This window comes from Myripristis murdjan, chromosome 16 (genome assembly GCF_902150065.1).
Source record: "Myripristis murdjan chromosome 16, fMyrMur1.1, whole genome shotgun sequence".
Lineage (NCBI taxonomy): Eukaryota > Metazoa > Chordata > Actinopteri > Holocentriformes > Holocentridae > Myripristis > Myripristis murdjan.
Window position 1 is genome coordinate 25,170,126 of NC_043995.1, and position 27,547 is coordinate 25,197,672.

The 27,547-nt window shown below is 43.7% G+C and overlaps 3 protein-coding genes across 3 annotated transcripts in view; 1 reads left to right on the plus strand and 2 right to left on the minus strand.

Moving 5' to 3' along the window:
• Positions 1 to 3,713: 3,713 nt before the first annotated feature.
• Positions 3,714 to 5,064, plus strand: LOC115373808 (free fatty acid receptor 2-like). The gene is made up of 2 exons (XM_030072381.1): positions 3,714 to 4,452; positions 4,564 to 5,064. Exons 1-2 carry the CDS (start codon positions 3,955 to 3,957, stop codon positions 5,062 to 5,064), a joined length of 999 nt encoding a protein of 332 aa, XP_029928241.1. The 5' UTR covers positions 3,714 to 3,954.
• A 1,081-nt stretch (positions 5,065 to 6,145) lies between these two features.
• LOC115373807 (uncharacterized) lies at positions 6,146 to 9,612 on the minus strand. Its single transcript, XM_030072380.1, has 5 exons — positions 9,388 to 9,612; positions 7,674 to 8,099; positions 7,167 to 7,253; positions 7,037 to 7,078; positions 6,146 to 6,854 (listed from the first exon to the last, which is right to left on the minus strand). Coding segments are annotated over exons 1-5 (738 nt in total). The 5' UTR covers positions 9,569 to 9,612; the 3' UTR covers positions 6,146 to 6,852.
• An 11,587-nt stretch (positions 9,613 to 21,199) lies between these two features.
• The window catches only part of iglon5 (IgLON family member 5), a 94,192-nt gene continuing 87,844 nt past the window's right edge, over positions 21,200 to 27,547 (minus strand). Inside the window, exons 5-8 of the mRNA XM_030072446.1 lie at positions 25,021 to 25,152; positions 24,608 to 24,728; positions 23,899 to 24,050; positions 21,200 to 21,760 (exon numbers count right to left, since the gene is read on the minus strand). Of these exons, the coding sequence (XP_029928306.1) occupies positions 21,657 to 21,760; positions 23,899 to 24,050; positions 24,608 to 24,728; positions 25,021 to 25,152 (509 nt within the window). The 3' untranslated portion in view covers positions 21,200 to 21,656. The remainder of the gene's footprint in view (positions 21,761 to 23,898; positions 24,051 to 24,607; positions 24,729 to 25,020; positions 25,153 to 27,547) is intronic.

Consider the following 27,547-nt stretch of genomic DNA (forward strand, 5'->3'; position numbering starts at 1 on the left):
TTCCCGTCTATAACATGCACGTCCTCATCATAAAGATACATAGGACATGTGCACCTGATAACAAGTTACAGTCCATTCAAATCAACACACTACATTTGCACATTTGCCTCTTAAACTTCTCAATATTCTAACTATTTTTGTATAAAAGCCGCTGATAGCTCATATTTTCTGAAACCGTTAAATTAGGCTATAGTGCAAAACGATAGCTCATCCTCTATGACACATGAGATCATTAAATAAACAGCTACTCTACACACGACATTATTTTTTGCAAGCAAATTTTATCGAGCGTAAAGTGATAAACATTTTATGCTGAGCGTAAACATGTGCTTACTTTTTGACTCATCTATCTCCCTCTGTCATTTTCCACCAATTAAGAGACACAACAATATGAGCCGTTGAACAATTAAATAGATTTAAGGAAAAGCGGGGAAACTTCACTGCAGGTTTTAAAGAAGAAAAATTATACTTTCATACTGGTGAACAGCAATGTCAAGTCAAGCTCTGATATTACAATAAAGCCCAATACTGGTATCAATATTGTCTTTTAATGAAAGGCCAAATAAAAGCCATTAAAGGCCAACTGATATACTGGTAAATTTATATAAGTCTAATCCTGCTAATATAATGCATTGTTGGCTATTCCAGCTGCTTCAGTAATCACACAGATGATTTTTTTTGCAGACTTCCCTCCACAGTACTTTTAGCTTTAAAGCCATATGCATATGGAACCTTCCCGATTCTGTTTCACAAACATATTTCTGCCGCATCGACTTCTTCTTTTTTTTTTTTTCTCCCGGCAGCTCGAGCCCTAGAAAGCACCTCAGGGTCATGGGTGTGGCTTTGGGGACATTGCTGCCGTTCACCATCTGTTTCACGCCGCTCAAGCTGTCCTGCACTGAAGGCTTTGTCAACTTGGAAAATCCCTGTTGGTTTGCGTTCCCCTTCCTTCCCAGCACCTTCTGCACCTGCCTGGACCCCTTAATCTTGCTTGCTTTCAGCCCTCAGAAGCACATCTGGAGCCCTCCCGAAGAAGAGGAGGGTGAAAATGGAGGATGAGTGTTAGCTGCCATCAGGTTCATCACTCACAGCTCCAATACAGCGACTACGAGTACTTCTGCTGCACTTGTTTTACTGCAACTAAATCTACTACTACTACACTTCTATCACTATCGCTCCTCTTCCTCCTCTTCCTACTGCTAATCCCAGTGATAATAAAAATGCTTAAGCTTAGAGCTATCAAATAAATGAAGGAATGTTCAATAATCTAACCTCGCGTGCCTCATATTCCACATTTAGTGCTACATATGAGATTTTTTTCTTTGGCAGTGAAGCCAAAGAACAGTTAATAACCTAATGTGAAAAATATTATTCTCTCTCCCTCTGATATCATTTTAAAAGATAAGGAAAAGTAAAATATGTAATGTGGAATTGTAAAATGGGACTGTGTCTACATTTCTCTGTTGATTTACAATTCTGTCTCTCTAGCCATGAGGATGAATTGTCTCTGGCTTAATTACTGGACCGCTTATCCTGCGGTGATGAGATACCACTGCGCATTACAATAAAGTTTATGCTAAAACAGCGTCTGAGAATATCCCTGATGTCACTCTGTACAGACGCAAAAATAAATCTGCCCACAGTGGAACATACCGGCTTGCATAACACAATGTGATGTCCAAATTTATGCGCAGAATAGAAATGTGATTTTGAAATAATGAACCGCTAAAACAATTCCAGACAGGAGTTCAGCGCCTGGAACCATGCACACTGAAATACGTTTTCTGTCTTTGCGCTGTCAGTGTCGGGAGTGCCGAGGCACCTGTGCTACACAGTGCATGTAGTGTGAGTAATGTCCACAGGAAGGGCAAGACGAGACTGAAAAGGTCAGGTGGTGGACACAATAAAAGAGAGTGAGGTCAAAAAGTCACGATAAATAAATAAATCAACGGGGAAAAAATCCACTTACACACCGGAATCACCATAAAGACAAGTGTTTAAAAACAATTTTGAAGAACTAAGTTCAGTTGGAAAGTACCTCACAGTGATTTACATACATTAAGGAACATCAAAAGCACTCTTTGTACACCTTTGATTCGTAAATAGTTCAAAAGCTCTCTCTCCTTTTGAAATTAAACATGCCTCCTTGTGGTTCGTCCTTTAACTATTCAGGAGAAGCTCGATAACAAAGAGAAACGTGATGTGGAAAGAAAAAGTGCATTCATCTCCTTTTGTCCGTGGGAGTTTTTCCACTGTGGATGGCCTATATAATAAATGTATAAAATAAACTCAGGGGTTAGTCAATGAGAAGGAATTGTCAGCCTCCTGCAATCTTCCCGTAAATCATGGTTATTATTATTACGCACATGATATGGCTATTCAAACAGCGTGTTGTTTGGATAGCCATACAGGTGGCCCTCCTGCCCTAATCATATGTTGGGACTGTGCTCACAACAGGTCAGGCTCTTTTGTGTCACATGCCTTTTAACTCGTTTCTTATAAACAGCGGGCGTGCACGTAGAAGCAACAGGCTTGGATGGCTAAACAAGATTTAATAACCTAGACCAGACAGGCTTGAACAGCCCCTGACCACCGCACCATTCATAAGGCAATTGTTACCACGGAAACAGTGTTTGGCCAGCGCGGGAGATAAATTGCAGCAGTATCTCCCTTATAATAATTTCCATTATCTGTGCTGGATGTTTAGATTATCATGTAAATAGGCGGACGTGCCGGTCCTTAGCAGGTAGCAGCTGAGGGCCGGTGAACACACGAGTTCGAGTGAAACGGTTGAGCAATCAGCTCATGTGGGTGTGCCGAGAAGTAGGCTGTGCAACAAGGTAAGCCGCAGTGACTCCTGTCAGAGGTCTCTTTCCAGAAACTGTGAAGACTGTGGAGACACAACAATGTAAATGTTACATGACATGCTACCACCAAAGACGAGGGGGAAGTTGTTAAGTTGCTTAAATTGTTGGTTATTCTTCAGTTTCATCACATTCCTCTGGTGGACAGCGAGGATTTCCCCCATTTCAGTCACTGGAAATATAAGAGTGGAGTGTACTGTACTGTATGTCTCACATATTCACTTTTATTTGATGCAGTACTTTATAGAGAAGGTAAGAAACTAGCCTTTCTTGGTATCAGAATTTCTTCACAAAAAGCTTTTTACTTTGCTTTTTAGAGTGTCCTCAGCTTTTCCTTGCTTATTTTATTTCTTATATAGAAACACGCAAATAGCTTTAATTACAAAACTGTGTCGTGAACTTCTGCCAAAAAAAAAAAAAATCTTTGAGTAATTCATTTCCCCGGGCGCTACGTTTATGAGGATCATTTTCACAGCCTGTCCTGTGTTTGCACATATGAGGAGAACGATGGCTGGGAGTTAATGATGAGGCATCTTGTCCTCTATTTACAACACGGAGGAAGCAATAACACAGCGCTATCATGGCTTGTATACAAAACCATGTGCTAACCCACACGGGGACTCTTCATTAGACCATCAATTCAGGTCCGCAATAAACCCTGAGATAGGGGCACATTATAGCATGAGCCCATTTACAGCTTTTTCCTCTGGCCATTCAACGTATAGAATAAATTTTATGGTGCTAAAAGTAGCAGGACACTCTCACACCAGGTGTCAAGTGGACAATAGGCCAGAATAGTGTTGTGTGCAGTGTGGTAATCTCTCTCCATTCTCTCTTATCAGCAGAGCTCAAAGCCCTTGAGGAGACGATGAGTGTTCGTTTATCAGTGGGGACAAGAAAACCACGCTGTCTAACTGGGTTTGTTCCAGGCTTTTGACCCAATAAGAAGCCTTCGCCTCCCGACGTTCAGACTGCCTGACAGATCAAGCCCCCCTCTGCTGGAACGTTTTTATCCCCCCAGAGCCCGGGACATAATGTGACACGTCTCGATCCTCCCACCGCTGAGTGACTGATTTACACCAAGGCCACCATGCAAGAGTGCCACACCGCGTTATGCCTGTCAGTCTACATCATCGCCTTCGTGACGGGCTTCCCAGCCAATATTCTTGCCTTCTACACTTTCAGCAAGAAAGTGAGGCAGAAAAGCACGCCCATCGACATCCTGCTCCTCAACCTGACCATCTCCGACCTCCTCTTTCTCCTCTTCCTGCCTTTCAAGATGCAGGAGGTGCTGAACAACATGATGTGGGAGATGCCCTACGCCCTCTGTCCGCTGTCTGGTTTCATCTTCTACATGACCATCTACAACAGCACCTTCTTCCTCACTGCTGTCAGTGTGGAGCGCTACCTGGGCGTCGCGTTCCCCATCCAGCACAGCCTGAAGCGTCGGCCGATCTATGCAGTGGCTGCCAGCATCTTTTGCTGGATCTTCTGCTTCCTCCACCTGAGCATTGTCTTCATCATTCCCTTAATCGGCCCGGAAAGCACTGAAAACTTTACAAATGCCACCCATGACCTGGGCGGCAATGTTTCGTCCAGCGTCGACCCCGATGGTTCTCACAAGGGCTTCCCAAACAGCTCCAATTTCAGCCTCGGCGCGGGTGGGCCCAGAGAATTTCTGCATCTCGGGAGCGTGGAGGTGTGTTACGAGAACTTCACAGAGGCTCAGCTGAACGTCCTCCTTCCCGTACGTCTGGAGCTCTGCCTGGTGCTCTTCTGCATCCCCTTCCTGATCTGCAGCTTCTGCTACATCAACTTCATCCGGATCCTCTCCAAGCTGCGCCACATTGGCCGGCGCAGGCGTCTCCGGGCCATTGGCCTGGCTGTAGGGACGCTGCTGGTGTTCGCTGTCTGCTTCGGCCCCTACAACGTCTCGCACATCGTGGGTTTTATTACATGGAAGAGCCCCGACTGGAGAGACAAGGCCCTGCTGTGCAGCACCTTTAACGCCTGTCTAGACCCCTTTATTTTCTACTTCTCCTCCTCTGCTGTGAGGGGGACTGTGGGAAGTGTGATGGAGGGGGTTAAAAGACGGCTGAACAGGTGCCTGCCTTGTCACACGCTCTGGTCCTTTCGGGGAGGAATTAACAAGACTGCAGAAGATAAGGGACACAAACAACAAGAGATCAATGCTATCTGAGCCGACTGAATGGGAGCTGTGTGTGGCTGACTTCACTAATTTGTTATTTCTTCATTCCTGGAAGCAGGAAATTATAGCCATGCTTATGTTTTTACACGTGAGAAAATGACTTGTAATATAGCGTGTCGTGTCACTGTTTGATCCTCCACTGCTGAACTTCCTGTTCGGATTAGAGAAAGGATAGGAAAACCCGAGGCGGCAAAACAGAACTCACACAAACAGGCTGCAGCAGGAAACCGATTCATTACGATTCAGGTATTTCAGCGGCACGGCGAAATACTGCCCATGCACAAAGCAGCGAGACACTGTCTGACACTGTCCGACTCAAACGGCACATATCTCTTACATAACAGTTTGATTTCACAATGAGTCCCTTCATGAAAACAGGTGTTCTGCAGCTCTCGGCCACAGCGCACCAATAAACCGAACATCCAAGCGACAGCCTCAAACATCAGCTCTAAGTAATAAGAGATAAGCCGGTCACCTAAGCTGCACCAATGTACGCTCTCTAAAAAAGATGTGACATTTTCAGCAAAATCCTGCGTCTGATTTCGGACAACACACATTTCGTATCTTGTGCTGGAGAGTAACACAGACCAGATCCTATGTTGTGGTGTGAAGTACTTAGGTAGCAAGACGTGATTCTGGTTGTGTTTATATATTTATGTGTGTGTGTGTGTGTTAGAGAGAGAGAGAGAGAAAACGAGAGAGAATGACAGATAAGACAGAATGATAAAGAAAAGACAAGAGAGAAAGATAGTAGCAGTGAAAGACTGAATGTATTTAAATGCGAGTCTTCATGTGTAAATATCAATTGCACTGCAGCATGTAAATTTAGAAATTAAAGTGTCTTCTCTTTTTTCTTTTCTTTTTTCAGTCAAGTGGGATATATTTTCACTTACACCTGAAATGTACATATGTAAATGATATTCATAAAAGCAGCTTAAAATTATTAAATAAATTCACAGATAAAGGCAGTGAGTGAATATAGGTGTGTTTATTGAAAAAAAAAAAAAAAAAAAAGAAGCCTCTGTCTCTGACATTAATGTTAATCCGGTCATATAGACACACCAGAGTGGCTCCAAATTGAATGGTCATTATTGCTGGCTGCATTTTGTTTCTGTTGGCAGTGTGGGCAGGTCTATATTTACGATGAACTTTCTCCAACACGTGAATCAACAACACACCCCACACACGGCAAACATAAACAATGCTATCACACAAGGAAGCGCCGGCATCGACTCTAATCCCGTTATCTGAGGATTAGGCTTCCGTGGAGGTTGAGCTGATTACTGTATCTGTTTGACAGGTGGATCATGCATGCAACATTCACTTTGACATGCAGACCCGACTGAATGACTAGGATGCGCGAGCGGCAACCAGCCGCCGACACAATGGGCGAATCCCGAAAACGTTCTAGTCAGCACGCCGCAGTGATAAAGAGTTACAAAGATAAACAGCCTCAATGTACAGAGAGGCATCGGCGCTGCATTGCTGTTTAGAGGATATGCAAAATGTGAAAGCTAAGCAGAACACACAGCAGGAGGGGAACGTTCAAATATGAGACAGGGGGGCTGTACAGACACACACACACACACACACACGACACCGTTTACTGATAGTCTCACTCTGCGTTAACGAGTGAGTCAGGATTAATTCTCGTTTTTCTGTGGTGACTCAGGATCTGGATTCGTGTGATGTTGTTTGTCAAAGGTTGGCCTGCTGGGATGAGCCACAGAAAGCAGGGCAGTCCTCCTTTTTGTTTTCTGTCCTATGCCGTGCTTTATTTCCTGGAAGACAGTAATTGGTCAAATATGGATTGCATCAATGTTGACATTTTCCTAACAATGTGTGATAAGTTATGGGGATAAGGAGATAGGGCCATAAAGAATAAATGACCCATGTGAGTGTGTGCATGTGCGTGTGCGTGTGTGATGTGTTTGTCCAGGGCAGAGGAGAATAATATACTCACAAGGAAGCAATTTCTTTCTCTGCCTGCAGAAATGCTTGATTGCTGTGGAGAGCAAGATCAGGTAAATTAAACAGCTTTTTTTTTTTTTAACAACTTCCTGTAATTCCAGTTAACAAGTTGACTCACTCACCTTCCAATAAAAACACTGCAGTCATCCCAGAGAGGACACACAACTTGAGAATATTCAAATATAAGATCAGCTCATTAGGGGAAGCATCTAGAATGAAGAGCAAAAGAGGGGGGGAAAAAAGGCCAACACTGATTAGCACTGACTTACCACGTTATTGAGCGAGACAGAATTAAATCAGGAAGGTTGAACTGGCTTTGGTTGATGGACATTTGCTTCCTCCCTGGGAGGAGAGGTGTTTAAACATTGATCGGGGAAATCATTAATTCGTTCAAGTATGCAATATTGCAGGCAATCTGTTGCCTTGGAATGATCGATGTCTGACCTACATAAACAGCAGAGTGGGGCAAACACTGAGCAGGCAGCTTGCGGTATGTAGGGTCCTGTCCTCCCTGAACTGGGTGTTAGCACATACAGTGTGCTCCTATAATAGTTTCTTTTGCTCCAGTGCCTCTAAGACAGCTTCCTATGTATTTATTGTACTTGGCAGAGAAAGTGATTGCGCTTTACCCCAGGTGAAGGAGGCGGTCAGAGCAGCGGTCATTGCAGGGTGATCCTGCACCCGGCAGGTAAACGTGATCCCCGCGTCTAACGATTGTTTCAGTGGGAGGGAGAACACACTGACGAGGTAAACTTCCCGGCTGGAGTTGTCCATCACCTGGAAGCATTTGGGGCGATGCTCAGGCACGGAGTCCTCCAACCAATCAGAAGACAGGGCTCCTGGGGCTGGGGCTTCGGAGAGGTTACTGTGAGGGTTAATAGAAGAAAGGGTGCAGTTGCTGACTGGCAGGTGATCGATATTGACCTCGCTCTGGTAGGTCCAGGTGAGGGTGAGCTGGCTCGGGTGGAAGCCTCCTGTGAGACAGAGGAGAGCCCACCGACCGATCTGCGGGTTCGATGGAGTCTGGAGGAATATTCTGGGGGCAGAGGGTGGGGCTAACAGGTGGGGAAGAGACAAAGTGAAGCAAACAGGTTAAAGTACTGAGCCATGGCTGTACAAATGACATCAACGTCAATATCAATAATAATCTCATTAATATTACCATGACTATCTATAGCAACTAGAATTTCATACTGCTAATAAGAATAGATTAGATTAGATTAGATTAGTTTAGAGTAGATTAGATTAGATTTGTGCAATCTATATTAGTTTGCATTGCATTACATTACATTAGATGATTCATGATGGGAAATTGGGTGCTTGCTGCAGGAAATTATAGGATACAGCAACAGGAAAAAAAAAAAAAAAAAAAAAACTGGACAGAATTGGATGGAAAAGAGCAAATGGGACGGCATCAAACACCACACAGCCATATATTACTGCACTAAGATGTATTAAGTAGAAATACATGAATGAAAAGCTTAAGTTTATATTAATTAGAGCATGTACACAGCTTGCACAAAATACCAGCGTAACAGCAGAGGAGCGTTCTGAAACAGGAGGAAAATTAATGATAAATATGATAGCATGCAGAGCATGAAAATAACGTAAGACATATCCTGTGCTAAATATAACAAATCAAAGAACTAATGAGACGAATAAGAAACAACTGCTTAACTGCTTGACTGCTCTGTCTGTTACAGCTACTGCTAATAATGGGCCTATACTATTGTAGACACACAATAAAACAATAAAAAATGGACACCAATTAAATAAATTATGAAAAATTGATTAAAAATAGGGTTAAAAAGGGATAAAACAGGTATCAGATAAGTAAAAAATAGATCTACTGTATAGTTACTTGGTGGAGCTAACATAGCAACCAGAGAAAATCTAAAGGAAGCTTTTCTTCCGCATGAGGGATTTCCACATAATAATTTGACCATCCCTCCCTGCCTTGTTTTCTGGTGAGTTTCAATTCCCTGGGAAAGATCGATACAAGGCACTGCGCATGGTGCCGGGGTGATTATTTCTAGATCTGTCATGAAACTGCTCAGGCAAAAAGATGAACTCGGAGGGAATTTCACATGACTTGAATTTTTATAGATTAGAGCTTGGCCGGTATTTTTATGGTGATGCATGGTCCATCCCGGCGCTTCGACTGAACGGCCTCACACTAAATACCGAGGCTCTGATGCTGGAAGAATTCATATGGGAGATAATTACAAGCATGGCAACATCACAGCACAAAATTAACATTAATGAGTCTTATGAGCTGACAATAATGCACTGAACTGTAATTGCAGGTATGCCCTTGTCTAATACAAGTCACCGGTTTCTCACCCAAGACTATGAGCCGAGTGCCGCCCCCTCTCTCTGGATCTCTGTGCAGAACATTCACTTCGCAGTAATACAACCCAGAATCCTCCAGTGCTACCTCAGAGATCACCAAGGACGACGTTTGGTTCTTCTCCAGCAGGGACTGCCGGGATGAGTTTGGGATGAGGCGTTTTTCTGACCTCATTTTGAACCACTGAACCCCGTATTTGAGGGATTCAGCTTTGAAATGACAGGACAGGGTTGCCGTCTCACCCCGCATCACACTCAGAGAGGGAGGGTGCTGTCTAACCCTCAGTCCCTCTGCGGTCGCTGTCAGGGCTAAAGACAAAGCCATTAGAACACAGTGTTGAACAAGGAGCTTGTAAAAAGTGCAGACCAAGACCCTTCGCCACTGCAAGTAGTTTTTGTGATGTGTTAAAGGGCTTTTCAACACAGCACGGGTCAGACAACCATAGGAAAACATTTGGAAAGCAAATAACAGTTTTTACTATTTTTTATCTGTGAAACAAATGCCAACTATTTTGTAACTTAGCAAACAGAGACAGAGATGCAGATTACATTAGGTTGGCAGCTGACTGAGTCATATCAGTCATGTACCTTTCAGGAGTGTCCCTCAATTTACAGTAATACTAAGATTGTAAACTTATCAAACAGATATGATTAGCAAAGTTATGTGCTTGGGACAGGTGCGTAGACCAAAACAGACGACAACAACACAGATATGATGGTTGCACTACAAAATCAGATTGCATATTGCTCGTTTTAAATTTTGCGTGCAGTCCAGCAGCACAAAGATGCATGTTTGAGCTCTAGAGTTTAATCAGTGTCCCTTTTATTAGTCCAGTCATTTTATGAAAAAACCTAGGACAAATTGCAAGAGAAGCAAACTCAACTGATTTTGTATCCTCAGTTTGTCCTGAGTGAGGGGAAAAAAACTCCCAAGAAATCCCATTGGTGGAAAGTTTTGAAAATCACCTATTTATGACCATATATTACCAAAAAACACCCTTTTAGCACACAGGTTTGTTTTTGTATGTGTAATCAACTTGTGAATTTTTATAGTGATATCTGAAAGTAAAATTTTGAACCCCTTTCCCGTGTGTTAAAAACAGTGTTTTTTGGTAATATGTGGTCATAAATAGGTGAGTTTCAAAACTTTCCACCAATGGGATTTCTGAGAATACAAAATCAGTTCAGTTTGCTTCTCTTGCAATTTGTCCTAGGTTGACCCCAATTTTGGCCTAAAATTACTGGACTATATGGGAATGGTGTGACTTTGACAGCAGACTATAGTATTTGTTTTGGTCAAATATTATAAATAACACACCAAAAAAGACAGACTATGGTGATTTCTAACAAACAGTTTCTCTGTGACTCACTGTGGTAATATTCTTGTCAACAGATGGCAAATCTAACTTACTGTACCACAGTGTAATTGAGGCAAAGCGTACTTTGATTATTGCTACAGAGATTAGATATCTTGAAGGCTTTGATGACCAATCTCTGAGTACTGAATCAGCGGCAGAAAATTTCATGCAGCGACAAATTACTTTAGGTAAAAAATGAAAAAACACACACACACACACACGCAGCAATAACTACAGCTGTGGATCAGAAATGTTTGACATACGAGTATTCACACTGACCTGGCACCGGGCCTGCCATCAAAAGAAGCAAACACACGCAAGGCAATTTTGCCATGCTGTTGTTCCTCGCTCCAAGCCTCAGTGGTAAAATAATTTCCCAGTCATTCTTAAGTTTGAGGCTCACTTTGCTTTAAAATATGATGCTGTCAGCTTGTTTTTTTTTTTTTTTTTTAGTTCACTCTTTGGTTAGAGGTGATGGTTCATTAATAGGTCATGCTTCAACAGAAACCTAAATCTCAGAGCCTGTTAGGGGGGGAAAAAACTACATATGTCAGTGTCTCGGCAGACAAATAGGCAGCCTGTCTGCACGCTGACAGAAACCGCAGTGCAACAGTAAGCAAGTGCTACTTCCATTTTTCTGCAGACTTTCACACAAGTTTCTGTACTATTCCACAGCTGTGTCAAAACTGATTGAATCATCAAAATAACTGATCCGTGAGCCATGAATCCCAACTTAGTTCCTCAAGTTTAAATTCCCACAGTTTAGGTTCCTTAAAATGTGTATATTAAACAAATTGAAGAGTTTTACACTGCTAGATTTTTTTATTATTATTATTAAAATGAATGTGTTATGGGTTTTTGTTTCTGAAAGCTGTGAAATAATAAATCTTGATTTGCGCATAGCAAAGAGAGGACTCATAGTTATACAGTGACTTTCCAGAAATGGAAGATATCAAGAATCTTCCAATACTTGAACCTCTCTGTGGATTGATATTAAAAAGAACCGCTCAAACACAATATATACTGCATCCATTTTGGAAAAGTCACTCCTTGAAACGTCTCATTCGACATCTCAAAAACACGCAGGAAACCAGTCTGTAAAGGGGGCTCCATCTACCACCGGTTGAAAATCATCTTCAAAAGCAGGAACTAAAACCTGTTCTAGAGAATGTAAAACTTCCATCTGCCTCTAATTGATGTCCAAGAATTTGTAACAACACTGACAGATCTGTGGCTCAGTCTACAGCGGCCACGCCACGACAAGGAAATCTTCCAAAAAAAAGACGGCACAAGCCAGACGACTTATAAACTAGTGAAATCATCATTTAATCACTGGTATCGATCAACAACCCTGTCAGCCCCTGCAAATAAATAAGTGTCATTTTGTGCAATGGGGCAGTAAAAGGCCACCTTATTGCTCGTTTAAGTTACACAATGTCCTCTAAAATGCCATAATTTTGTTCGCTTTTTGTCCAGGGCTTTGGTGTCACTGCTCAAATGGTGCATATGTCATTTTCTAGCAGAGCTCTTCACATCCTCACATCCTAACCCCGTGATGTTCTAATATTAGACAGTCAGTCACAGGACCAGACAACTGCATTTGCCTTGCTTTATCATTTTCACCCAGAACACTTTTATTCCCAAAAGACAGGATCTGATTATGCCATCCATTGTGCTGAGCGCTAAGGTGAGCACCCACAGAAAACCGGCTTGGATGTTAGAGGAAAGGCACTGAATACCGTATCTTGGGTGTAGATTAGTAAAGGGAAACCTCCTATCATAATGCTTGGGTGAATTAGGTGTTGAAGGGATTGCTTGTTTTTTTTTTAACATAAGGTTGCTTGATTTATTGACTAATAGTGATATTGTTGCATGGACAAAACCTCATGTAGGGAGTCCTGAAAAAAAAAAAAATCATCATTTAAACCACATTTTAAACCACATGCATGTCAACCCCACCCAAAAAAATGAATGAATGAATTTATTTATTTATTTTTTTTAAAAAAAAGTATTTTCAGTATCTATAACTGAATACATTGTTATTCTCTGTATTCATTTGCCTTATTATTTGCCTTACTGTACTCTCAGGCTTCTCCTTTCACTACAAGTATTTTGTTTGTTGAAGAGCAGCAGAATTACCACACACTGTGGAGCCTGTGGGCAGCCTGCTGGTTCATGTGATACGCGAACGGGCTCCATTGTGCATAAACGGCCCCACCATTCGCATTTTTCACCGCCATTATTCTGCCTCCATTCACTTTGCATTAGACGCAGGCGTTAATTGTTGAATTGCTTGTTGGATTCCTTCCCACCGCCATACCTAGGTTTCCAAAAGATGGGAGATAAAATAATCATTGCTTTTGCGAGGCAGCCAGAACAATATGACCCTTCTCTTCCCACACACAGGGACACACAGACAGGAGAAACGCTGTGGGCTGGTGGGTGGCATAAATTGCTGGCGCCTCTAGTAAAAATGAAGAATATTTGAACTAAATCTTGTGTAATGTGAAAGATAGGCAATAAGTAGGTTATTTCAGTAATGAGCTGGGTTTTATCAGGGAATTTGTAGAATGCAATTTTAGCACCAACGGCATTCCCACATGCGGTGTGCGCGCCTACAAGTGACCAGCTACACAGGGGGGTTGCAAATCCATGTAATTACATCGTTTTTGGTGGAGCTGTACCTTCGCAATGGCATTTTACAGCAAGAAAAATAGTTCCGGCGTAAGGAGTAGCTGGTGGATCTTCTACCAGAGGACTTGCTGCCTGAGGTCGTGTCCATGCAGCGAAATCACTTTTGGCCAGGAACTCCTACAACCTGATGTCAGAAATTCTAGGTTATCCCTTTATGTCCTGGAGCTTTGACAGCAAATCCCACTTTTCCCCTAACTCCCTTCTTCTAGTGTTTATATACCAGCTCGGTGCACTGATCAGATCTATACTACTCTACCTGAGGGGCCGTAGGGGACGTATGGGTGCTCCCTACCCCGAACCCCAAGCAAAGGGAGGGTCCACAAGTGTCTAGACTACAATGCCTTTCTTGGTCATCGAGTGCGTAACCTGTAAATATTTTATACTTTCATTTCACACTCCTCTGGCTTTGACAGAGTTTGGTTGAAAACTGAAAAAAAAACCCTCCTGAAAATATAATACAGCAGCTTTTGTGTTATCTGAGACAAACTGAGGCAAGCACGAATGCAATTTCTGTTTTTTCCTGAGCAGACTAAAACAAAACTGACCTCCCACGTCAGATTTTGAACAAGGCGTTACCGGTGAGCGTCTGGTTATGAAAGCTGATTAATGCTGTCAGGGTAGTGCACAAAAACTGTAATTTCAATCAGCAATGTGTCTGATAATTGGTCAGGACTTGCGTGTGTGGAGGTGTGTTTGAGTTATGGATGGCCAGGCAGATTGATTAAATAATATTGATGTGGGGAGGGGAGGAAAGTGTAAGGGGGGCAGAGTCATCTTGTGTGTATAATGGCGATAATTTCTGGCTATGCCCCCTGTACACTACACCTACACTTTTCTTACTTCACTGAAAACAGCTAATTTCAATCAAAACAAACTCTGACAAACAAGGTTAATAGTGACTTACTGTATTTGTTAATCAACTGATTTGCTGCAACCGCAGTAACTGTAATCAGATGCGATGGATTTTGTTTGTGACTGCTGACATTTCATTTAACATTTGCTCGGATGATGTCTTACCAAAGTTAGCAGTCAAATACGTCAATAAAAACCTCGGAGACAGACGTGCAAACACAACAAAAGCAAAAGGCTCGTAGTCAGCAGGAAATAAAAACCCAAGTGAAGAAGCTTGGCTGACCTCACCTGTTTTCTAACCACAGGGGCCGAGCGAGATCCTCGCTCCCGGCAACAAACCACACACGATGAGTTCTGTTAAAAACAAAATTGATTTTTATTTTTATTTTTTCTCCCTCCACTTGATATCATTTTTAACTCCACTTCATGGATTTTGAAAAAAAAAATATGACACGCTCAAAAATAGAAGTCAAAGACAAGTTCGGCAACTAAATGAATCAAAAGAGGCATAATCATCGCTTCACAGCACAGAACATCTGTCAGGGTGGAAGACAAATGTTTTGTTCCTTTTGTTTTTTCCTGTCTACTATGGTTACATTGATGGTATCTTGAAAAAAAGGGGGACATAAAAGCCTGTAATCCAGGTCTGGGTGAGACAGAAACCCAACATGCCTGCCCTGTAAAGGTCAGAGAATGCACATCATACACACTCTCATACACACAGGCACACACATGCACAGTTAAAATGCTCTCCTTTGAAGCCCCGTGAATCGTTCGTGTTCATTATGGGGCTGGATACACACATACACATAGATATACGCACACCAACACACACACCCACCCACACACACACACACATATACACACACTAATGACATGCCAGGGTGGGCAAACCTGGAGTACTGAGGGGTTGGAGGGCAGATCTGGTGCAGGGCAAGTTGTCTCCACACAAAAGAGAGGGAGGACAGGGAGAGGAAGGACAAAGGAAACTAAGGGCAGCAAATGTAGAGAGGGAGAGAGAGACACAGGGAGAGAGATTGAGAGAGAGAGGGAGAGAGAGAGAGAGAGAGAGATGGGTACGACATCCTCAGAAACTCAACGCTAACCTAACCCGGCAGGCTATCTCTCTCAATTATACATGGTGGATTTTGACAGCTGGCATCTACTGAAAATGTTTTATTATTAGTTTCCAAAATGAGTCAAAATGACATTTTTCATTACCATGCAGAGCGGGCCAGTGCAATCTATTCATTTTTATTGCCCTCTCGAGGCACACAGCACATGACCAGCCCCTATCATACATCCTGTCATGTTTTCCAACCTGCAGCGCACCTCACACAGTAATAAGACACTTGTACCCCACATTGGTGACTTCATCAAAACACAGAGTCCCTGCCTTCTCATAACTATAATACAAATCTGCAGAGAAAAAGGCGGCGCTGTCACTCATGAAAGAAATCCAAGTCTCCCCCCATCAGTTCTCAGCACCACAACCAATATTTACCCCTTAGTTGATTGACAAGGAAAATGCTAGGCGTGGGATGGTGATTCAGAAAGGCCAAGTAATGGGGTTCTTTCTATGTTGGAGATGTGAGGTGGGCGACTTAATGACTAGGGGAGACATGGTGGGCGAGATGCCTCCATTGTGTTTCCTGGTCCATGCCATTGCTGTGTTGCTCAACCGGGGGAACGAGCGAGCTGTTAATTAGCCAGACGCTCCCCTTTCCTAGAGAGGTGAGTGATTGACAAGACGCCATCTGTGGTCGCAGTGAGGACGTGGGCGAGACTGGCTGCTCTGTGGCCAAACATCTTTGCTGTAAACTGAGGTTTTAAATATATACAGTGGGCCTGCACTAAATCATGCACAAGGAATCTAGTTGGCCACACTCAGCTACCTGCTAGCACAAAACTGCACTAAAAGGAGAACTAAATCGAAAGCTGGCATCTATCTATCTATCTATCTATCTATCTATCTATCTATCTATCAGCTAAACTGTACCTTCTGCATCTAAATAATTATTTACCATATTAATAAACACTTTCTGGACCTACATCTTGCTACTGTCAAGCTTACCATTTAATGAGTTGTGATAAATTTCATGTCCTCCAAACATCTGAGGTATGCTCACTGGCGTGAAGCATGTTCACCGTTTCAGAGTCCTCCCTCAACACAGTCCTGTCTAGCATGCCTAATACCGATGCACTCATTAGCAGTGGTAATGGAAAAGTACTGGGCTTTAATAGACTTGCAACATTGACTTTGCCCATGAGAACTGAATGAGCCTGCAGATAGTTGGTAAACAATAGATAATTAGGATAATATATGAGAATTAAGCGTGCTACGCTGTAAAGGACGAAAGCAGGGGATTTACAACGACGATAATCATTCATATGTAATTGTCACTGCATGACATTTCAGTGTGCTATAGCGGCTCTTAGCATCACGACGTCGGTAATATTTCACATTATTAAATCACAGCCTGTTTTCTGCGTATTAATTTCGTTTCATTTATCATTCTATCATACACTCACACCTTGCAGTTGCGTATTATGCTGTACATACAAAGACTGGCTGTGTGTGTCAGACATAAGCCTCTAGATACACAGTATCAATAGGTCCTGACAATGCACACCTAGTTAAATCTGAGTCAACCCCTAATGAAACGTAATGCAGTTTCAGGTAATATAAAAGCATCTACCAAATTGCACATGTAAGGTCCCAGTGAACGCGTACGGTTAACATTACACTGGGCAGCAAAACAAGCAACGAAAAGCCATTCGGCGGACTCGGAAAGAAGAACAAATTATTAATTCATCATTGTTTGCCTCTGAACAGGCTTTACAGAGCTGACATTATAGCTTGCCCAAATAGTTTCGGAGAAGGGCCTAAAATCGATGCACAATTAGGGGTGTCTTGTATCAGGCGTGATGAATTATGCTCTCTGTTCTACGCCTGGTCTATAGACACTTGGTCAATCCAGCTTCTGGGGACCTCGTAAGGCAGGCCGGGAAGAAATTGCTCTATTCCAAAGCCATTCAGTCGAAGGTATTGATTAGCCATTGCATTTTGAATTGAAAGTCTGTCAGGGATCTGCTCGGGTAGGGAGGGTGTTGTAGGGGAGGCTCGTGTAAAGTCAGGACAGGAGTACATTCAAACCTTCCCCGGGTTTAGACTTTTGCTGCTGTCCTGTGGCCTTGGTTTTCACAATTATTGTACAATTTCACTGCCACAGTGGAGAGACAATGTGTGTTATCTATTTTCATACCCTAAAGAGCTTAATTACCTGACTCTCCTCGACAAAGGCACCGGCGCTCTGAAACTGTTGGATGCAATTTCAAAGTATTTTACGAGCCCTACGACTGAAACCCATTTCAAACCGCTGCAATGATAATGATATGTTCATAAAAGTAAAAAGTGCTATTCATATATGGCTATATAAACTGACATCCATTTCCAACTATCTCATATATATATATATATGTATATATATCCACTCAGTTCAATTATATCAGAGGTGGTGGGATTAAAGTACAGTTTTCAAAGTGATGTAATATAAACTGTCGCTACCTGCTAGTTGTGGGAGGTATGATCTTTTATGGTAACTATTTAACATAATTTCTGTAAACAGATCAAATGCTGCCACCGTAGCTCTACGGGAGCCAATCAACATGCTCTCATCAGGGTGCGCTGCATGTAATTACAGGCCGAACAAATGTCTTGTTTATATCACTGTAAACTCACTGAACCTCGGTTGTGGTGTTATTTATACGCTTGAAGTAGGCCAGACAGTGTTTTGTGATCAAGGCTATGTTAATGCTATTCATATTACATAGTGTAACCATAAATAGTGTGTGGTGCGCCCTCCCTCGGGATAGACCGCAGTGCTAGAATTTGGGAATGCAATATGAGTGACTGCCTGTCTTCCTCCCTAAATGGAGAGTTCATTGTCTGGTTAGTGTCATCCCATCTCCCTCTGGCTCACAGCTCTCGGATATGCATTGTCAGGGTATCCTCCCTCTGGCCCACAGGACCGGGTGCTCTCGGCAACATCCTCATGTACCCTCAAATAGTGCACCCAGGGGATTCGCTGCCTCCTTGTCCACCCCCCTTCCCAATCCTCCTCTCTCACCACCAGAAGCATGACTCATTTGCATACACCATGACTCACGAAAACATGTTCTCTTTTCCTTTCTTTTTGTACAAACACCCACATTCAGTTTTAGCACTATTTCCAGGGTTTAAAATCATACTGCCCGAGTCCCTCTCCTGGACCCTTCGCCCATAAACCCAAACACAACATACAATGTTTTTTTTTTTTCTTTAGTTTTTTCTTTTTTTTTCAAAATCCACCCATAAACTAACATTGACGTGCTTTTTTTTCAAACCCACATTGAGAAACATGACAGTATGTTTTTTTTTCCATATTTTTTTTGTTCATTTCTTCTGTTTTTGTTCTTTTTCTTCATCAAGGACAGATTATGTACATAGAGATGTTATATGCCACTGACGACCCCAGTGGGATGCTGACATGGAACAATGCACAGTATGTGAGAGAGAGAGAAACGGAAAAACAGCATGAAAGACACCGAGAGACAGAGAAAATAAAATTGACTGAGACAGAAAATAGAAGCACTGACCAAACGACCTGCTCTTGTGCTTGAAATTGAATCCATCATTATTTTCGGAGCAACAAGATGCATGCACAAGTGGTGCGCGTTTTGCCACACGGACAACCCAAAGACTGACTACATCGCAGAGGGCATCGGCACTGACAAGACTTTTTGAGTACATTATGTTCTGTTTTAGATTACGGGCCATTTAAACATTGCTTCACATCATCTCAGAGTACTGTACACAGTAAAATCACAACAACAGACTTATGTGATATACCTTGTTAATGGCAATGTCTCAGATATTACAGCACGACTTTAACCGCATCTGATGCCTCTTGCACAGTAGAGTTAGGGGTTATTGCTGGTTTGAAACAAAATCAAACATAACACATTCAGACAACTTCTTGAATACTGAGTATCTCCCATTTAAGGAATAGTCAGGGTTCGACTGGGGTAAACCCATCTCTCCGTGCAGGTTCGATATGGCAAATTTGCATATAGCCACTGCGTGTGAGCCGAACAGTGTTTTCAGTGGAGGAACGTGTGCCATCGTATTGAGATATGGGCTTACCTCCCACTGTTTGTGCTGTGCAGGGAAGTGGCTGGATAATTGTACCATTGGGGGTTTGTAGGGCCCATGCCTGTGTGTCGCGGGTATACACCGAGGGGAGTGTGGTGCACCAAGGCGAGGCTGTCCTTGAAGAGGATTCCTGTCAGTGGCAGGATTGATTTGATTTATGGGGGCCATCACCGGCTGGCAGGAGGGACAGGTGGAGCCCAGGCTCCTTCACTTAGCCAGCCACAGGTAATGGCTAATTACATCTTTATCTCCCAGCGCTCAGGCCGTACAGGGACCGACTTACAGCCACGACCAGAGACTTTACACTGTTTCGGATCATTTTTCTAGCTGGTCGGAGAGAGACACACTATGATAAATGGACAAATATGTTGTATATATGCGTATAATACAGTTAACAGCATGACAAAAAAAGTCAAATACATAAATTGTTACAAATTATATATTACATTATCATTGACCACTCCTGATTTTGGATGAAAAGAATCCCTTGGACTGTTTCAAATGTGTTTTTAAAAAGCTTGTCATGGCAAAATAGAGCACATCACTTCGAAAACTTTACAACTTTTTTTTTTTTGTTTGTTTTGTAGTCGTTCAATGGGTGTGACTTGTCAGAGTAAAGTACAAAAATCTTTTTTTTTTTTTTTTTCCCACACACGGCTCATTACCATCAGATTTTGTTCTTTTTTTTCTCACATGGAATTACTATTCATAGTTATTCAAATACTTATTAACATCATCATCGGTAGTATTATCAACACCAAAAAAGTAAAAGCAGGTAACCTTGCAGAGTAAAACAGACACAGTGCAGGGAGGAAGAGGGGGAGGGAGGGAGGGAGCAGGGGAGGAGAAGGAGGGCAGGGGGAGTATGGACTCACAACAGGAACATCTCTAACCGGTACATGCTATCAACAAGCGACAAGGAGGATGGAGCCGCAGCTTTTTGAAAAGATTTTCGTTGTCACTGGACAGTCTCTTCCTGCTTCAGAAGACTGGAACAGAGTGGAGGCTCATGGGAGATGTAGTTTGATGCCAGGCAACTGTGGTGGCTGGCATGGCCTCTGTGCTGCATATATTTACACTGGGGGACGAGGAGGGAGCCGGGGCGCGGTACGCTGGGGGGAGTGGAGTCGGGGGCGGGGGGGCACGGAGCAGAGAACACCTTAGCGATGCGAGGGGTAACTAGACAGAGCACGCTGAACAGGGGCGGGACAGGGGGCGGGGGGTGGGGCTCTGAAAAGGGCTGGGTGGTGAGGGGGTCAGTCCTTTCACATGCGTAACCTTGGTATAAACCCCCTTGAATGAGGGGAGGGGACGGGGGGGCTGGCACCGTCACCATCCATCCCTTTTGATACATTTTGACATCATTCGTAGCAATTCCACTGCTACACAGTTAAAAAAAAAAAAAAAAAAGCCAGACGTGTGTGTGTGATCAAAGGGTGACATGTCAAACGGCCCGTAGCGGCCAACTGGATAATTTTCAAGACGTCATATGACCACCAGTATCACATTACCACTATCATTTCCATAAATATCCTCCGCATTATTCACATTTTATGTATCATTCCCATAAGGCAAACATTGTAGGTCAGTCATTAGTCTATGTATATTACATAAATTATCGTCCAGTTGTTAGATTATCTATTTTCTCATTGATCACTGACACAATAATCATTAATATACACTCTCTATCAACATCAGCCCGGTGACACTAAATGGCAAAAAAAAAAAAAAAAAAAAAAAAAAAAAAAAAAAAAAAACAAGGTGAGGAGGAAGTACCTAGTCAGACAAATCTGCAAGGTATTCAAAGAAGACAGACAGAGAGTGAGACAGACAGTGTGTGTGAGAGATAGAGAGGAGGGATTGAAACATAGGGAGAGAAAGAGAGAAAGAGGAGAGAGAGACAGTCGGAGAGAGAGAGAGAGAAAGAGGTGTGATGGCGGTGTTGCAGATGATCGGGACTGGATATTGGAGTGAGGGTGCTGGGAATTGGGGGAGAAAAGTGGGAGTGTGTTTGATGCAATGAGTCAATGGCTCCTGGAATAATGCATATTCTTTTTGTTCACAGTGATGGGTTCGTAATTAAAGAATTTCATTTCCTTCTTCCTTCAGCCGAGAGGGGAGAGGGGGGGTTGGGGGAGTTTAGGGACGATTCCGGGCAAAGCTCTTTACACCTTCAGCAGAAGAGTGATGGAGAGGGACAACAAGACACCGACGCCGGCGCTCATCCCTGCATGTAGGGCAACCCCGTGTCCGTATACCGCCCCCGGCCCTGGACGAGGAGAGTGGGAACAAGAAAAGAGAAAAGGAGAGAGAAGAAAGGAAGAGAGAAATTAAAGAGACAAGTTGCTGTATAGTTCAATGAACAGAGAAAAGTAAGAGCTCTCACTGTGACAACTCATACTGACGCTTTTAACGGCGCAATGTGTAGTAACTTCAGTCACTTTCTAATTATCTAATTAACTGTGATACCTTGGTATAATTAGTGTAAACAAATAAGAGCATGGTCAAGAGGACTGGCAGCCTCTGTTTTACAACACGGGTATTGTTAGTGCTAATGTGTCTCAAAATTAAAGAAACAGTTCGCTAAAAAGATATTCTCCCAGTTCTCCTCGAGTGCAAGCTATCCATCCAGATGGGATTTCTGGGTAATTTGGCAAGGTATAAACTATGTCTATCTGCCTCTAATTTGTACTCTTTGGGGGTGGATAGATATAGTTTGCTGGTGTTCTTCGGCATGAAATAGTTCCAAACAAAACTCTTTGCCCCTGAGGGGCTGTACATTATGCTGGATATTTGTTTCTGGAAAGAGCTGCTGCTGCTGCTGAGTTTTTCACATTCAATTTTGTCAATTTGAGCTCCACAAACAAATGCCCATCCAGCTCCACTGGGCTGCTAGGAGACACAAAAGATCATGGAAGACTGGAAACCTCACCAGATAACATAAACATCTGGACTGACAGGCTGCACTAGGGGTAATTAGGGAAATATCTTTTTTTGGTATTTTTAGGTCAACTGTTCCTTTAAAACAATCTTTCCCATAAATTCCAATGGCTTCCTCTGGCTAAGAAGATGTGGCTACTGGCTGTGTTTGTTTTGTCTTTTGCTTTATTAAAGAGGATAAACAAGTCAGTAATAATTTTGCCATTACAGTTTTATTCATCCCACCACCTGCTACTGAGAGAAAGTCTGAAAGCTCTAGTTTTGCTTGTGCCGGAAGAACAGCTCCCTCTTTCCTGTTTTGTAAAGCAACCCGGGAGACTCCCTGAATCTGAAGTAGTGGCATGCAAATGCACAGTAATGGTCATATCTGTTTACAGTAATTACAATAATGTCCGAAATTGATTTGGAGAGGCTAAAATGTTGCATGTAGCACCTTTACTTTGGAGAGCAAAGGGGCAAAAAAGGCAAGAAAATGAAATCAGGGGAGGCAGTGACAGTGAGGCACAGCATATGAATAGGAATGCCACAAAATGATCTGATTATGGTCCGATTTTCCGTGGCTGGTCCAGAACGGGAAGGGGTTTGGTGTGTCCTAATGATGGCAGGAGGAGATTAGGAGGGAAAGAGGAGACGGAAGGACAGATGATGGAGAGATAGGGTGACAGAAGTGGCAGCAGTGGTGGAAAAGAGAGCGGGAAGATGTATGGGTCTGACGGGGGAGTGAGTCATTGAAGGGAAACTGGCCGAGATAATGGGTAAAGGAATGAAAGAAGAAAGGGGATAGATGAAGGACTCACTTAAGATGGTAATGCCGAATGCAGTAAAGGGGGGAGGGAAGGAGGAGGGGACGGAGATGGGGAATGGAGGGGTAGGAAATCGCTCATTGGGGACGCTTAATGTGAATTGGGCTTGGAGAGAAATGACAACTTCTTTGGGTAACGGGACAGAGCAGTGTGAGAGTTGATGTGTGTGCACCTGTGTGTGCATGTGTGTGAGAGAGAATGTGTGTGTGTGAGTGTGTATGTGTATGTGTGTGTGCAAGAATGTCTACAGACGAGAGATTGAGGGTGAGAGCGTGAGTGAGCAAGAGAGAAGGTAATATAGGCAAGCAGAGCTTTAATGGGGCGGAGAATAAAGAAAATGGAGAGAAGGAGGGAGGAGGGAGTTGAGAAAATGCTGCACAGTGTGCAGAGCAAGAATGAGTTGGGGCGAATAGGAAAAAGCAGTTTGTGATTGTGTGCATCTCTGCTTGTGGTATGTGCTTGTGCATTACGTGCATAACTGGGGCTATTTGTGGGACTATTTGAATTCTTGCATATTGATGTCGGGCCGACAGTCACACGGGGTAGATGTGCGTCTATGCTCGCGGTTGTGTGTGAGCTCGAGAACATGCACGGACGCACACTGTGCCGCTGCGCGGGAATGGGAGCGCGCACATTCTGACACCGTGCGTGTGTGATAACTTACGAAACAGCAGCATGCTGGCGTTGGAAGCCCCCAGACGGTTTGAGGCAAAGCAGGTGTAGTTGCCAAAGTGTTTGTCTGTCACATTGGTGAAGAGCAGCAGCGAGCGCGTCTTCTCGTTTTTGATCCTCAGGGTGTTGTCATTCTCTACCGGCCTGAGGGGGGAGGGCGTGCACGAGGGAAGGAGGGGAAACCGAGAGAGAAAAGCAAAAAAGTGTGACAGAAAGAGAGATATAACACAACGTAACATTGCACCTAGTGACTCAGCCCACATAGGAGGCTTTCTTCTACTCTCCAGAGACGACCATACAACACACTCCTCCTCCGCACATGGTCTCTGTCTCACCTTGCACTAATAGTCAAATCTAACAGCCCATAAATAACAGTGGCCTCCTGCTGGGGCCCATTATACTCTATTAACAGCTCTCTCTGGCTGCCACAGGCTTGTCTAACTACTACTATCTCTCGCCTTGCCTGATGCCAAATCACCCCAACTCTTCTAGTCTCTGTGGGACTTTTTGCAAACTTGGAAGGATAGGATATGTGTGAATAATAAAGACTAAATATAGACATATCCAGTAGGCTTATGCTCCTCCAGCAGGAATGTAAAACTTATTTGAAGATTTAAAATCTATATAAATGCCGGTGGTCAGGCTGATGGATGGCAGCCAAGAATCAAGATGATTAGTTTAGGATTTTTCCATGCCCTCACCTGTGGTCATCTCTGTACCACTCGAAGGAGGCAGTGGGCACTGCCATGGCCTCGCAGCGCAAGATGGCTGTTTTGCCCAGCTGGGCTGGCATGTTCTTCACATCTGTGATCATGGGAGGGTCTGGCAGAGGAAAGGAGGGAGGAAGAGATGGTGAAACAGAAGGAGGGAATTCTGCAATTAGTATACATCAGTGTTCGCCAGGAAGTCAAGTCAGGGCAGCCTAGGCTAGTCCACAAGGTCGAAAAACCCCTGGTGAGAACAAGATTAAGATGTATGAATTCATACATAATAATGCATCTTTTTACATATATCATTAATACATCACTGTATTATCTCAGGAGGGTCAGTATAAGTGGAATTATCACCACTGGGCTAGTCTGTGGTATAGTGTGTGGTGCAGAGGGATACTCACAATTAACCGTGACCTTGACCTTGCGCTTGTCAGGCGGGGCCACTCCGTTGTTGGTGATGCACTCGTAGTCCTCACCTTGCTGCCTCTTGATTTCTGTGATGTCGAGGAACTCCCCGTCGCTCACCAGCCCATCTGAAGGCACAGGGCAGATGTCCAAGATCACTATATATCAACCGCATGGCGACCCATGCTGCTGATCTGAGTTTCCTGCTTGAGATACTGAAGAGGGATGCCTGACCCTCCGCTGACTTCAAAGAACACGCACTGACCGAGACAGATGGGCAGATTGCTTTGCACCCCCTTAAATCTCCTGCTGTAAACTTCCCATGAGCGCACTGCACAGACAACAGCTGACGGTTGATATGCACACACCCTCTGTGGCGGTGTGACAGAAAATGACCCTCTATGGCAGGAAAGGGCACAAGCAGGTAAACTGGAAGCCTCAGTATCAAGATAAGGAAACAAAGTAGCATCAATATACATATGTTTAAATAGTTTTGATATATGAGAGGTTCCAACTGGCACTGACGTTGTTAGCCTGAGGGTCTTTTGTTGGTGGTGGAAAGTTTCATCTGGCTTTCTCTGATTGGCTAGGTCGCTTGCTAGATAGCAGGATGAAGTATCCCAACTTTATTTCCACTTCTCTTCCTGTGCTCTGATTTAGCTGAACTGCTAATAAGACAGCCTTCACCACCGATTCACCATGCTGACTCGGCGGGGAAACCACTGAGGAGAGCCGATGTGGTGTGAAGGTGTGGGACCCACTGCACAAACTAGAGGCGATCGTTGACCACAGAAGGCCTAACAGGATCCGACTGCCGATCAGCTTGGGTTGTCAGGGGCAGAACTGGATTAAATCGCATTAGGAATAGGGCAGCAAGACAATTTCGGGGTTACTTTCTGCACGTAGGAACTAGTCAAGATTTTCTAAAATAAGGCTATTAAATTCCATGATGAAAAGCCTTAAGCTGGATGGGAAAAACCAACGCAAAATTTTCTAGGAACCAAAACAGATCGCAGGAGCACACATTCGTAAGTAGCCTCGCCTTTATGTGTAGATGCAAATTGCAAATATGTCAAAGGTGGCATCCAGCTCCAGTTCTGCCTGCATAGCCTGTAAGGTGGCTGAGGCACGGTGATCTCTCCTCTCTCCTTGTATCGCTCTGACAGAATTTTCTCTTTTATTCACACTCAGGTTGGAGCTCACGAGTGGAGAAAAATTGATTATATTACAATCATTTTGGTCCCATGGCTCCCAACCAAGGGGTGTACGGCTGCTTTGCTCAATAAAGTAATATATCAGTGGGTTCATTCACTGTATAGATGCACCATGAGTCAATGCAGTTTGACAGCAATCACACCATTACCGCTGAAGTCTCACAGGAAATAGTGAGTTTTACTTCCATGCAATGGACACACCAGGGGGGGAACGGCTTGCTCACCACATTATTTGGTGAGAGGAATATTTGGCTGTTATTTGGTGTTGACAAACTCCCAGGTGCCCCCAGAAGCGAATTAGTCTGTCTCGCACGTTGGCGTTTCCTTCTTTTCCTCGGGCAGCACAGTGCACACAACCATGGATCCTCTGCAGAGCACAGAGTTGAAGGGACGGGCTAGAAGTTATTGCTTCTGCGTGTGAGGGAATGGATGTTGGGGGTGTTATTAGAACGACAGTGACAGAGAGGGGGGAAGAGAAGGAGAGAATCAGAGAGAGAAAAGTGAGAGAGAGAGAGAAAGAGAAAGAGAGAGAGAGTGAGAGTGCACCCCCTCCTTTCCACAAGTCTCAGCAGCCAGCTGTCTCGCAGCCTCCGAACCCATTAAGTCTTTTTTCTTCCCCTTTACCCCATTAAAGAAGTCAGACTGTGGAACACGACATAATACATAATCTCACCACTAACAAGGAAATCCAGCTCTTAAATTGCCGTTCACTTTTCCCTTTCAAAGCACTCCCCCCTGCACCACTGCACCCCACCGCCCCCCCCTCCACAACTGTCAGTCAGTGGACCTTTACTTCTCACAAACACACAAATGGGCACGCTTGTGAACGATGCTGACGCAAACACACACACACACACACACACACACACAAAAAAAGGACACTAAACGGCGCGATTATTCCTGTCAGAGATTAGCGCGGCGGTTCTAATTGAAGATTATACTGGAGGATTATTAGTGCGGCTACTGAGCTGGAGACGATTATTTGCAGCTGCTGCGGCAGTGGCACGGGCTGAGCAACGGTGGTGACGGCTGCTTGTGCCACCCAAGCGAGTGGCGGCATGGGGTGACTGGGGGGCGGGGGGTGGGGTCCCACGGCAATGTTATTCACTCATTCCATTAGTCTAATAAATATAGCTCCCTTGTGACATCTCTGTCGAGCAGGCTGAGCACCCAACTCTGGGGGCGTGGGGTGGGGTGGGGTGGGGGTGGCGACAGACAGGGGAAAAGGAAAAGAAGATAGGATCAGACAACTAGTAGTGGAGAAATTACAGAGACAAGGCTGTTACAGATGACTTCCAAGAAATAAAAA

Excerpts from the sequence above, each read along its gene's own strand:
- LOC115373808 (XM_030072381.1), top strand. The coding sequence starts at position 3,955 with ATGCAAGAGTGCCACACCGCGTTATGCCTGTCAGTCTACATCATCGCC. Across the intron at positions 4,453-4,563 it reads CCCATGACCTGGGCGGCAAT|GTGTGTTACGAGAACTTCAC; the intron begins GTTTCGTCCAGC and ends GGGAGCGTGGAG.
- LOC115373807 (XM_030072380.1), bottom strand. The coding sequence starts at position 9,568 with ATGAGGTCAGAAAAACGCCTCATCCCAAACTCATCCCGGCAGTCCCTG. Across the intron at positions 7,254-7,673 it reads GACCGCCTCCTTCACCTGGG|ATGCTTCCCCTAATGAGCTG; the intron begins GTAAAGCGCAAT and ends TCTTCATTCTAG. Across the intron at positions 7,079-7,166 it reads TGCAGTGTTTTTATTGGAAG|CAATCAAGCATTTCTGCAGG; the intron begins GTGAGTGAGTCA and ends TGCTCTCCACAG.